Raw genomic sequence first — 14,250 nt, forward strand, 5'->3', positions numbered from 1 at the left:
AACCAGTGTTTTCAGTAGCATCCGTAGCATAGCAGCGTACGTTATGTAGCGTAGCGTAGCAAATAGCGTTTATCCCCTGTAGCGCACGCTACAGGGGTCGTAGCGTACGCTACAGATTAGTAGCGTGTAGCGCAGGTAGCGTGCGCTACCTGTCTGGTTTTTTTTGTTTTTTTTTTTTTTGCATGAAACAGTGGTGAACTCACACCACAAGCCACAACTAAAGTTTTAAAAAAAAAAAAAAAAAAACCCTATTCGAAAGGGCTTCCAGACTCAAACCGATGCAGCCAACATAGCTCCTCTCCCCACCCTTCCATCTGGAGATCGAAAATCTTGTTACAGGCCCAAACCGATGCCGCCGATGATGCTCCTCTCCCCACCCTTCAATGTTGAGGTCGAAAATCTATTGCCAGGGGCAAACCGATGCTGCTGACGTTGCTCCTCTCCCCACTCTTCAATCTTGAGTTAGAAAAACTGCTTCCAAACGCAAATCGATCGTTGTGGAGCTTCAACATTTGTAGTTTTCACTGATTCAATCTCATCTTGAGACAAAAATAGGTACGCTCGTTCCTTTTTTTTTGAATTTTTTTGATGTACAATGAAAATAACTTGGTATTTTCAGTTTTTTTCCTCATTTTTTTCCTTTTAAAATGCCGGTTACTGTCGGTTTTTTGTTCTTTATACTTTTTTTTTCTATGGTATGACCCACGTGGGCCCCACTGAGGTGTGTGAAGGGATGGGATGTGCATTATTTTCTATGGTGTGGCCACGTGGGCCCCACTGAGGTGCATGAAGAGGTGGGATGTGCATTATTTTCTATGGTGTGGCCCACTGGGGTGCGTGAAGGGGTCGATGTGCATTATTTTCTATGGTGTGGCCCACGTGGGGCCCACTGAGGTGCATAAAGGGGTAGATTTGCATTGTTTTCTATGGTGGGCCCACTATGGTATGCGTATGAGTGTAAGTGGTGTGCGTATGTTGATTTTCATTTTGAAGAATGTAACATTTATATATTTTGTTTTTTTCTTACTGTTTACTATATATATATATATATATATATATATATATATATATATATATATATATATATATATATATATATATATATATATATATATATAAAATTAAAAAATAGAAGTATCGTGTAGCTTACGCTATTTCGCTACACGCTACGGAGGGTTGAACGCTATGCAACACGCTACCGCTATTTAAAACACTGAGGGAAACCTAGCCAGGTTCTATCAATTGGCAGTTTTCTATTGTCTTTCCTGGAGAAGATAGCGGAGGATTCTAGGGTTGATGTTTTGTTACGAAGGTTGGTGGGTATGTCTAAAGTTCTGGTGCCCTTCAATTGTGGCTCTGAACATCCGTTGTTGGATCAAGATTATTAGGTTACTGATTCACACCTGGGGCATAGATTTCTGGCCTGAACCTGGCCCTCATGCCAATTTTAGGGGCCCAAGCCCTAGCTCAACAGGGCCTGGCAACCCTGCCCATTTCCAAACCAAAACCTAGCCCTCCAGTGTTCACCATCCTTGAGGTTCCTGGGGTGACCCACTTAGTCCATCCACTTGCAGGGGAGGCATTCTGCAGACCTCTAGAATCAGTGCCCTTAGATTAAATGGCCATGGGATCCATTAGCCAGGTGGAGTCCAATGGGTGGTCTGGAAGCCATCCTCTTAACCTCATTGAGCATGAGGGCTGATTTGGCAGATCTGAATGCTCCGATCCAAAAGTTCAGAAGTTCCCAGACATCAGTGGGTGCAGCTAAGAGTTACATAGCAGATAGGATGGTCGTGATGCATTGCGTGTTAGGGTTGGATGTATTCAGTTGTCCTCAGAAGCAGTCACAGTGGCAGTGAGGTAATGATGCTTTTTTGCGAAACAAAGGGGTGGGAGCGGTCCAAGTGGTACAAGATCCAGCCCTAGCAACAGTCCTTATTAATGTCTCTTGGTCACTTCGATCCGAAAAGTGATGTGTTGGAGTCTTTGAGAGTGACACCTATTGCTCGTGGTTTGAAACTGGTCTTTCAATTGAAAGACCGGTCCATTGGTAGTGTTTTTTCAAACCTTCAGGAATCTTTAGCTCTCTCCGTGAATCACCACTCATCAGCCCTCAATCTTTCCTCCCATCAGGCACCCTCTTCCAGCTTCGACCCGTCCATTGGTGGTATTTTCTCATACCTTCGGGAATCTTTAGCTCTCTCGGTGAATCACCCATCAGCCCTCACTCTTTCCTCCCATCAGGCACCCTCTTCCAGCTTCGAGCAGTTGAATGACACATGTTCTCTGAACCACTAGCTGGCCTCCACCCCGAGGCCACCAAAGCAGTTCTGTATGCTGGTTTTTGTAATACTGGGGCAAATCCAGTATTTGTCCCTAGGAACATCAATGGGAGGAAAATAATACCAAATATCAATGCTTTCTGGTTCAAGGGTGTGGTGATGGGGATCGGTCATCCTACAGCTAGGATCTTGGACCTATATTGCTAGTAGTCATGTTGGACTGAGGACTCTGTCCCTCATTACCAACTTGAATATATTGAGTGTTTTCTGACTTTGTTGTGTCACCAGAGGAGGAATTAGTTCAAATTGGGTCTGATCCTCTCCCTTCTGCTCTAGAATGGGCTTCATAGATCGACAATGAATAGGATCAGTCAAGGAGGGGTAGGCATCATATCCACTCTGCTTGGCAAGCGGTTACGGCCTATGGGGATACGGGACAGAAGGGAATAGTCTAGAGAAGTGAGTTATTTCCTGCAAACACACAAATCATAATGGAGGTGGGTTCCCAAAATCTTCTACAATATAGGACCTTGAGCCCATGGATAGTGGTGTTTCAAATAGAGGTGAGTTCCCTAAAGCAATAGCAGGGTACACAGGAGTTGTAATGCAGTGATCGTGCTTTCTACTAACCTTTCCCCAGGTTATGCCACCAAATTTAAGTTGACAAAGGAGAGATCAGGTTGAATGATCTCCAAAATTCAGAAGAAAACTCAGAATGTAAGTATGATGGGATGTTTGAATCTCTGCATATTGAGACTGGGAAAAACAGATGGCTGCAGGAGCCAGGAGGGCCACTGAAAAAGATGGAGTCTTCTTAATGAAATCTTTCTTTCCTGTTATCGAGGGACTCTCACAGGTAGAAAAGCATAAAGAACATTTTTGTGGAAATCTAGCATCCTCCTGGGGTTTATTGCTTTCAGTTGGTTGGTCGGAAGGAGGGGAAAAAATAACCATTCATAACTTAAGGAAGAGAATATGGTTATCACTGAAGTCAGCATTTTCCGCAAAAGGAAAAAAAAAAAAAAAAAAAACTGAACACTTATTTATACACTACTCTTCCAAAGTAATATAGTGCAAAATTTGGAGGCTCTTTTGGCCTTTTGGGCGGACGGGTTGATGTCACAGAGAATCCAATAAAATTTTCCAAGGGCAACATCCTGTTAGGCCGGTAAGGAAGAGTGAAAATTTGGAGGCTCCCATCGTTAGTGGTCATATGTTCTTAACTGGGCCATGGGGATAAATTAATCCAATAGCAACTCTAGGGAGATCATACAAGGAGTATGTAGATTGGAATGATTGTACGATGTTAAGATTATCTCTGATCATCTTTATATGTAACTGGTAACTAGATTTTGGATTGTACTATTTGGTCCTTGGGGCCCTATATATCAAATTTCACAATACTATTCTAAGTATTAAAAAAAAAATGTCAGTGCATTCAAATTGCATCTCTGAATTAATGGATGCTCAACAAGAGATTTAAAAAAAAGGCAGCAACACACCTCATGGAATACAGCAGAAAAAAAGAAGGCAATCACTACAGCAACTCCCTGCAATTGAAACCAATCAAAACATCATTAAAATCGGCATTAGCAAAAATGAAGGCCATCCAAAAATCAAACCAGTCAACGTATATAGGAATGGAGCCAAAAGGATGTTGAAAAGATTTGGTCCGGGAAAAAGGAAAAAAGAAAGGAAGAGGAAGAGGAGGAGGAGGAGAACAAACATTCTAGCTAGGCAACAATCTTGAAGGTGACTCATTTCTCTTTATCCCTTTAACAAGTCCTGATATTTAAAATTTAAAGAAATTTAAACTTTCAGGACTTATCTACAACTGCTTAATCAAAATGAGCCATACTTTATTTGATGAAATATAGGAGCAATAGTAACCATGACAGGTCGTTGTGACTCCTTCTAGCAATAGCATTCCTAATTGAAATGCATCATGATACATGTAGTTTAATGAACTGTAGAAAAAGTGTGCCATCAAGCTGTTATGGTTCATTTGTCTTTCCTGAATCCTCTGACTCAACAAGTCACGGTAGCTATTAACTAAAGAGAAAATAAGAACTATGGTGGTTGATGTCATCTGTGAATCCTTTTAACTCAGATCACACTACTCAAGCAATTGTCACTTTTCATTAATACTCCAATTTTTCTTTAAGGAAATTACGTCAAAGATCAGCAAGATTACTATGACTCATTGGTGATGACTGATGGGTTACTAGAGAGATTTCTAAACATCTTTTTTCTTTTCTTAAATTTCAAAATATGATTCAACAGTTCCTGAGGGATATCTATAATTTTTCACAACAATGTTAATTGGTGGCAGTCTTTTTACGAATAAAACCTGGGACATGGTGAAGGTCGGAAGATACCAGATCCTATGTTGTGGCAGTGAGTGCCAAAATAGAGGTTGTAACTGTCACCCACAGTCTCAACAAGCATGGTGATAATGGTTATTTGGACACAATTGCCTTTTGAACTATGTAAGCTGCCTGGGGGTTGCGGCACTTAAGCCTTCCTAGCATAGTCTAACATGCCCTAATGAAAAGTAGGCAGTCGTGGTGCAAGTTAAGTTTAGATAATGGTCTGCAGCACCTGTCTCTAAAGCTTATTTCCTTTATTTTTATTTTTTTACTTTATTTATTTTTATTGGCATAATATTGCTAATATCAATTATTTGCTGTCCAATGTGCATGAGTGATTAGATTAAATGATTTCCAGTCTCAAACGTACATGGATACTTTGACACTTGGCACCTGCTTAATGAATTCAAGTAAAGAGTGATGGTGATCAATCAAGGTTGCGTAAAACTGTATTTGAGCTCTTTCAATTGCAGTCACCAGGGAAATAGTTCCAGCCACAGCTTGTAGGAGTTATTTTTAATGGCACTGAAGGAATTTTACCATTTGTATCCATTATATCCAAGCTTTACTACTCATTTTAGAGGCTGGGACCAATTATAACACTTCCGGTGAGCTTTTGGTATAGAGAACAGAACAGCATCGTATCCGTTGAATGAAAAATAAAAAGAAAAGGAGGGCTGACAACAGAATAGTATAAGTAAAAAAGAAAAGAAAAGAAAAGAAAAGAAAAAACCAGAGCAACACTGCTTGGCAACTATAATCGTGTTGGTGACAATGTGTATAACACCTTGTAAACCTAAAGAAAGAATTACCTTCGGTATCCCATTACGTAAGCATGGAAAATAAATATGACGAACCATCCATTTGTGAACAGGCTGCAATCAGTAACACTTATCATCAGTGAATGTTTTTACCCATTATTTTATGTTACCTGCCTCCCATGTCATATTTTTCATTAATAAATATAGAAGCATACTCTATGTTAGTTTTTCACAATATCAAAAATTGGTAATGATTCATCAATCCTCATATGTGCAGTGTTGTACAGCTATTAGACCATCCAAATGGTCCGTTCCGTTGTGGATGGAGCATCTCTATAATCACACTGATCAAGCAATCCCAACCATCTAATTAATGGCTATCAAATGGTTGGTTAAGAGTAAAATAGTAAGTGGCCATTTTGGAAAAAAAAAAAAAAAAACAGATGGTTAATGTATTCTTCTCAGTGCAATGTGCACAGTAGAAGAGTCTCCACCATTTTTTAAGCAATGCAAAACATACATCCAACTCTGAGTCTAAACCATAAACATATCATGTTCAGAGAACAGATGATGTAAAGAAAAATTAGAGACAGAAGTAAATGAGGGAAGGAAAGAAAACCAAATCAGTAATAAACCTACCACAAGACACACCATGCTTAATTATCATTTTTTTTTTCATGAGAAAAATCATTTCTGGTCAGATTCACAACATATTTATTCCTTCTCAGCAATTCGTGATATTTGTACTAAGGCCCCATTTGTTAAATCTGAAGTCTAAAGACCGAATCTGAAATCTGAAGCCTGAATCTGAAATCTGAAGTAAAAAAAAAAAAAAACTTGTTTGATAATTATGGCTGCAATCTAAAAATTAAGTACTGAATCTTAAACAAACTGTTTGTTAACAAACATCTTAAATGTCTAAAATATATCAATTTGACACATTTGTCCCTATCTCTCATTTGGAAATGTTTTACATTATAAAGAAATTATTTTTTATTAAATGAAAATAAAATCATTATATTTAATTTAAATAAACTAAAATACTTAATAAAAAGCTAAAATATCATCATAAGCCCCTCAATTCCTCTTAGCGGGAAGATTGTCACTGTGTTGTATAGGGTTGAACACCAATAGCAACAAAACCTTCAAATAAGCCCACCTTATATTTATATGTTATCCAAATCATTTATAAGGTCATTCCCAATTGGATGAAGTGAAAACATATTGATCCAAAACTTCCGTGGCCTATTTAAGTTTATTTTCCATCCAATATGTTCATAAGGTCACAAATACCTGTATGAAGAGGAGGAAAAAAAAAATCATATTGATCTAAAACTTCTGTGACCCCAAAAAGGGTTTCAATGGTAGACGTTCAATCCCCCTCCGCTTTTTACAGCTTATTTTTCGTCTCAAGCTTTAATATGAGCTCGCCAAATGGATGAATGGTTTGGATATAACACATACCTCATGATGGGACCCACAGAACTCGCTGACATCAATACAGCAGCTATATAGCTGGTGTGAGGTACACCAACCAATCCGCATCCTACTTGGACGTGGATTAGCTACTTACAGGTTGAATAGTGAGATTCACTACCGAAGTGACGTCATCAAGTTCCATGGGCCCACTATGATGTATGTGCTTTGTCTACACCGTCCAACTATTTTGATATTTAATTTTAGAGCATGAGTAAAAGAATGAGGCAGATCCAAATATGTACTTGACCCCGTCATAAAGTTCCATGGGCCCACTATGATGTATGTGCTTTGTCTACACCGTCCATCTATTTTGATATTTAATTTTAGAGCATGAGTTAAAGAATGAGGCAAATCCAAATATGTAGTTGCTAGCCCCCCCCCCCCCCCAAAAAAAAAAAAAACAGCGGCGAGATTGATGCCTATCGTTGAAACCTTCCTAAGGCTCACCGTGATTATCCTGTTCACAAGTTAACACGGACATGAAAGAAGGGAAAAAAACAAAGGAAAAAACAAATATCAGCTTGATCAAAAACTTTTGTGACCTATTTAAGTTTTTAATGGTGGGTGTCACTCTCCCCACTGTTTTCTGAGGTGAGGTCCACTGGAGGTTTGGATTTGACTCATTCTTTGGATCTTTAGCTAAAATTATATTTCCAAATGGATGTACAGCGTGGATACAAAATATACATCATGATGGGGCCCATATAACTTGGTGACGTAACTTCGGTAGCGAGTCTCGCTACTCAACCTATTAGTATCCAATCCGCGTCCGCGGAAACAAATTGGCTACTCCCTGCCACCAGCGAATGGCTGATGGTCGGTGCTATGTGAGCCCCACCATGATGTGTGTTTCATCCAGTGTTCAAAATATTGGTATCGAGCTATGTATTGCACCCTTGGGATACAAATACGTATCGGTTATCGCACGGGATATATCGTTTGTATCGCATAATTTATCGCACTTTTTGGGAAACATGGGGAAACATTGGGAAAATTATTGAATTTTTTAATGAAACTTCAGGAATTGTTAAAAAGGACCTTAATACACACTTTTAAATTATAACATCTCAAAAAAAAGGTGCACATAATAAGTTTCATTTGTATAGGGTCCTAAGCTATGCGATATTTAACTTAACTAATGCAAATAGATTTAAATTGAATGCATGACATTTATAAATGTGTTAAAGACATGTATGAAAATACAACTAATTTATTGAAGAGCAAAAGAAAAGGTAAAAATTGAAAATATATACATATCAATGATGTGAACTGGTTGTGGCCTAGACCCACATAGAGTTGCGTGGTGGCTCATAATCATCGTCTCCATGTCAACAGGGCTAGAAATAATACTGCTCATCCACAAATAGACAATATTGTGCATATAGGAACCAAAGAATGAGGCAGATCCAAAAATAGACAATATCGTAGAAAGTCTCATCGACGTGGATTTCATGCAAAAGCCTTTGCTAGAAGTGCGATGGGAACCTAGGTAGGCCCACTGTGATGTTTGTCAGAAATCCACTCCGTCCATACATTTTATGAGCTCATCTTAGGACATCAGGCCAAAAATGAGCCGGATCCAATACTCAAGTGGGCTGAAAACTTGAGGATTGAACATCCACAGTTGAAATATTCGTGGGGCCACCAAAGTTTTGAATCACGTTAATATTTTTGTTTTTAGTTCATCCCAGTAGGAATGATATTATGAACGGTATGGATAGCACGTAAACATCACTGTCGACCCAAAGGAGGTTTCAACCGTAGAAATTTCCATACCCACCTTTAGTGTGGCCCACTTGAGTCTTGGATCTGCTCCCTTTTGGTTTGAAGTCATAAAATGAGCTCACAAAAAGGATGGACGGAGTGGATTTCTAATAAACATCATGGTGGGCCCCACATACGTTTCCTGTTAAAGGGTTTGGCAGTACATCCGCGCATGAGTCTCACCTAATCCCTCCCCATGCGAATGGAAGCGGACTGGCTGGTGTGTTCACGTCACCAAGTTCTGTGGGTCCCACCATGAGGTATGTGTTATATCCAAACAGTCCGTCCATTTGGCGAGCTAGTTGTAAGGCTTGAGCCTACAAATAAGGCAGATCCAATTATCAAGTGGATCACACTGCAAAACATAGTAGGGAATTGAACTTCTGCCAATGAAACCATTTTGAGGTCACAGAAGTTTTGGATCAATATGATATTTGTTTTTCATCTTCATCCAGGTATGTGTGACCTTATGAACAAATTGGATGGAAAATAAACATTATGGTGGGCCCTACAAATGTTTTAATGGTGAGAATCATTGTCCCACTGCTATTTGTGGTGCGGTCCACTTGAGCTTTGGGTATGACTCATTTTTTGGGTTCATGATCTAAAATGATCTCACCAAATAGATGAACGGAGTTGATATAATTAATAGATCATTGTGTGACCTATGTAACATTGATCTCCTTTGAACCATTGGTACAACTCAGGAGTGTCAGCACTTGTCTTTGCACCACACGTAACCACACATTGAGTAAACTCTGTGGGGTCCACCGTGATTTATATATTTTATCCACTCCTTACATCCATTTTATCAGATAATTTTAGGGCTTGAGCCGAAAATCGAAGCATATCTAAATCTCAAATGGACCACACCACGGAAAACAGTATGAATTGAATGTATACCATTGAAAATTTCTTGAGGGCCACAAAAGTTTTGGATCAAGCTTATATTTATGTTCTACCATAATCCATGTTTTTGTGATCTTATGAAAGGTTGGATTACAAATAAACATCACTGTGGGGCCTATCAGGGTTTCAACGGTGGAAATCAATATTCCCATTGTTTCCTAGGGTATGGTCCACTTGAGCTTTGGATATGCTTCAATTTTGGGCTCAACCCCTTAAATGAGCTGTAAAAACAATTGGACGGCGTGGATAACCCACATACATTCACGGTGGCCCCATGGAGTTTTCTCAGTACAATAAGAGGGCAACTTAGTACCAAATCCGATTTCAAAGGGGAGGAAGCCATTTCGAAATGGAGGGTTCCGAACGAAAAGGAGTGTTCTGGAAGGTCCGGAACCCTAAAATCCCCAATTCCTCAATCAAACCCAAATCTCGAAAAAAATTTACAGATTTCTCACCGGAATCTCCGCTGATGTATCACAGGTACGAAATCCCTTTTCCTTTTTAAAAAAAAAAAAAAAAAATCTCGATGATATTGAAGAAAATCCTGTGATATCGTACGATATATCGCGCGATACAAATACTTTTTCTTTTTTTAGAACTTCCGACTGGTTTCGTGTGGGTTTCGTTTCGCTGGCCAGCGATACCGATAATATCGACCGATAGTAACGATATTGCGAACACTGGTTTCATCCATGCCGTCCATCTATGTTTATAGATCATTTTATGGTATGAGACCAAAAATGAGGTATATCCCAATCTCAAGTGGACCACATTACAGGAAAACAGTGTTGAATGAACGTCAACCATTAAAAACTTATTGGAGGCCATAAAAATTTTGGATCAAGCTGATCTTTGTTTTTTCCATTCATCTTGGTCTATATGACTTAATCAATAGATTGGATGTCAAATAAACAGTACATCGGGCCTTAGGAGAATTTTAATGATGGATATCCAATCACTATTGTTTTCCTGTGGTATGGTCCACCTGAGATTTATATTCCTCTCATTTTTGGGATAAAGCCCTAAAATGATCTTTAAAAATGGATGAAACACATACATTATGGTGGGGCATAATGAAGTTTCATAGGTTAAAAGTTGATTTTGTATTGCACAGACAATTTAAAGAATATATATATATATTGCTGTAGTAACTTGAAAAAGGGTAATTTTGGAAGCAAAAATTTTTGTTTAATGAAAAATTCACTGAGCGCATTCCGCGTTCACCATTAAGCCAGACTCCTATCATGGAAAGAATTTAGTGAAAAACCTCTTAGCGCTTTCCTTCTTCCGTGTTAACGACATATTAACAAACACCACTAAACATGGAACATTTTCCCAATTCCGCGTTAAGTGCAAAAATTCAGCGTCAACAAACAGGCCCTAAGTTGCTTCCTCAATATTGTCGTCACTAAATAAGTAGTAAACTAGGACCAAACATAGTTTCAAGGAGTGTCAAGAAATAGTGGTACAATTTCTATGAGGTATTCTTTTAATTTATATGCACCATGAGGGTAATTCTTGTACGCCACTCTACACAAGCTTCAAAAGATTTCTAGAATCTTATTTCGGCAAAAGATCTCTGGAATATTCCTAATGTAGTTAAAGGTGGTACATGCATATTAGGCACAAGTGCCTCAGGAAAGCCCGAAATGCCTAGGTGCACACCTGGAGAATCTAGGCACATTTTTTTAAATTTATTTCACATCATAAATATTAATATTTATATATAAATATGAAGTGAACTTTTTATTAGCTAGACGCCACTTTAAAAAACATACAGGCGCTAAAACATTCCAATGAATCCACAAAACGTTAGAATTTCTAATTCCCCCAACTTCCCGAACCAAGAAACCCTAATTCCATAAAATTCTCAATTCCTCTTAGCCCAAAACCCCAAACACAAATTTTTCATAAACTTCCCACAATTCTAGACCCTGATTTGTCATTTTCCCAATCCTAACCTAAATTTCACAACTCCCCCAAATTCCTCAATCCATCACAAATTTGCCAAATCCCTAAATTTTCAATCCAACTTTTCATAATTCCAAATCCACAATCCTAAAATTTTCAATTCCCCCAAAATCCCAATTCCCTAGTCACTTGTAAAGCACAAATGGAAGGTGAAATTGCTTTCAAGAAGTCCAATGTAGTATTTAAAACACTAATAGAAGAAAGAATCAACAAGAAGATCTAATGAGCTCATTAAAAATACAAGAAATTTGGGAGAAGAGGTAACTTTTCATAAATCAAGCTTCGATATAAAAGAAATGGAAAAAAAAAAAAGAAAAAAGTGTTCAAGTGTGTTTAGAAGTCCACGAGCACATCTCCTCCTCCCCCCCAAAAAAAAAAAAAAAGGTTTCAAGTTGTCAGAGTTATTTTGCGTGAATTTTCAGGTGGTGCATGCTTGCCAAGGCACATGCCTGAGGAGAATGCCTCTATTGGGATCCAAGTAAGATGCAAGTGGCACAAAATGCCTAGTTGTTCGCTTGACACCCTTTAACTACACTAAATCTTCCTAGAGATAATGAATACAAAGGTACAATACAAAATGAATAATATTTATAGGTTACCTAAGTCTTATCTCTAAAGATACTAAAGGTTTCCAGAAGCTTCCTCGAAGACTCGGGAAGCCTATAAATATTATACCTTTGCATTCATTCTATAAATTAAATGTAGAAAATAGTTCATATGCTCCAAGGTTCTTTTCAAAACTTGTCTCATAAATTTCTATTCAAGGCATCTTCTTACACACCCCCCAACCCCCCCCCCCCGTATCCTCCTCCACCCATGTCTTCCACCTCCCCGTCCTATGATTTCTTATTTCTTCCTTTTCCCACTTGTTTTCAACAAGACCTTTCCCTTTTTGTCTCTTTCAAAACATGTGTGCAAAATGACAGATGCCCCTAACTTGTTCATAGTTGTATTTTTGCATGCATCTCAAGTTACAGAGAATCCTAAGGTCATAATGAAGTATGTCATATTAGCATTCCCCAAAGCACCATATACTTACGTGCGAAAAGTGCATATGCATGTGTACTTTGCATCCATTGTAGTGAAGTTTGTTCAAGGTGACCAAACCTAGGCCTATTGCTTAGGCTTTATAGGCCCCGTTCACAATGAACTAAAGAATGATTGATCGTTTATGACTCATGAATTCTGGTAGTTTCTAAAACTTAAGATTCTGTATGGTAGAATGGTCCATGTTCTATTCATTGGGCAATCGCCCAGGCTATTTTGGGCTTTGTGACCCACCTTGAATCCATGCTTCCCTGCGTTTGCATGCATGCATGCATGGGGTGTGGACATGTTCCTTACCATTCTGTGTATGTGTCCGTCTCCTTGACAGACATATGGGTGTATTTTCTTAAATATAGGGTAAAACTCTTGAGTAATGAAATTATACAAGAAGCCCATTCAACAACAAAACTCTTGACTTTGAGAATAACTTCCCCTTCTTTAGAAGCCTCGTTCCGAAAACATATACCATTTCTTTCCCCCCAAATGGCCTAAAGAATAGTTGGCAAAGACAATCGCCAAAGTTCCCGGAAAATTCTCTCTAAGCAAATGCCATGTCACACAAGAAGAAGCTCCTTAGGCGATTCCGACAGACCAAGAGATGCCAAACAGACTAAGAATAGAACACCAAATTCGACTAACATACAGACAATGAATGAAGAGAAGATAAATTGACTTTGTATCTGCCTTGCACAACATACATTCGGGAGAATCATGCCCCTCTTTTTGAAGGTTGTCAATGGTAAGGACCTTTCCTCTTCCAATGAGCCAACTGAAAGTTGCCACCTTTTTTTTTTTTTTTTTAGGGGGGCGGGGAGGGGCACCATAGTGCCACTCAAAGGCCATATGCTCACAAAAGCCTTACACCTAAGGAGATTGTAGGAGGACCGAACCAATAACTGCCCTATCTATGTCTTTCGATACCAACAATCTATCCCTTTCTTCTCTAACCGGCACACGATCTTGAAGGCACCCAAGAAATTCTTAAACTTCTATATCGAGCATATTGCCACCGCATGGAGGATTCCACACCACTTGAGACCCGATGAGGCTGAAACACTTTGCCACCATGATATTCTTCTTCAAAGCAAGGTGTGCTAAACAATTTGGAGAGAGCTCTCCCCATCCCACACATATTCCCAAAATCTAAAACTTTCCCCATTACCAACCACAAAAGTTATTCCTTCCTTAAATCTCAGAGTAATGTGAGCTATACCTTTCCAAATCCAATAAGCTTTGTAACGAGAGGATGCCTTGTTTTCCCAATCGCCAATCTCTCTTCCATATTTTCCTGCAATTAGCTCGTGCCAAAGAGCATTATCTTCAATTCCATATCTCCACAACCACTTTCCTAAAAGGGCCAAGTTCATCGATTCAAGATCTCTAATACCAGCCCCCCTTTCTGCATACGGTCTATACACCTCTTTCCAGACCAAAAGATGAATCTTTCTCCTGCTCTGAACCTTGCCGCAAACTACACAACTTATCCAACTTGGTTACAATCGACATCAGGCATCAAAATAAAAACATAAATTAAAGTGGGAGATTTGACAAGACTACTTTGATTAGAGTTATTTGACCACCGATAGAGAGATACCCCCTCTTCCATTTGGATAATTTTCTTGCAAATCTTTCCACTACTACTCCCCATGGGTGTTCAGCCGGTTTCCC

At 38.9% G+C, this 14,250-nt stretch overlaps 1 protein-coding gene across 6 annotated transcripts in view; it reads right to left on the minus strand.

Moving 5' to 3' along the window:
* LOC131217694 (diacylglycerol O-acyltransferase 1-2) overlaps window positions 1-14,250 on the minus strand; it is a 55,275-nt gene that overhangs the window by 3,988 nt on the left and 37,037 nt on the right. For 3 of the 6 annotated variants that reach the window (XM_058212676.1, XM_058212674.1, XM_058212673.1), the window contains 2 exons: window positions 5,464-5,526; window positions 3,785-3,832 (listed from right to left, as the gene is read on the minus strand). In XM_058212676.1, coding sequence (XP_058068659.1) covers window positions 3,785-3,832; window positions 5,464-5,526 — 111 coding nt within the window. The remainder of the gene's footprint in view (window positions 1-3,784; window positions 3,833-5,463; window positions 5,527-14,250) is intronic. The other 3 variants (XM_058212677.1, XM_058212678.1, XM_058212675.1) reach the window with 1 other exon arrangement.

Source organism: Magnolia sinica, chromosome 1 (assembly GCF_029962835.1).
Source record: "Magnolia sinica isolate HGM2019 chromosome 1, MsV1, whole genome shotgun sequence".
Lineage (NCBI taxonomy): Eukaryota > Viridiplantae > Streptophyta > Magnoliopsida > Magnoliales > Magnoliaceae > Magnolia > Magnolia sinica.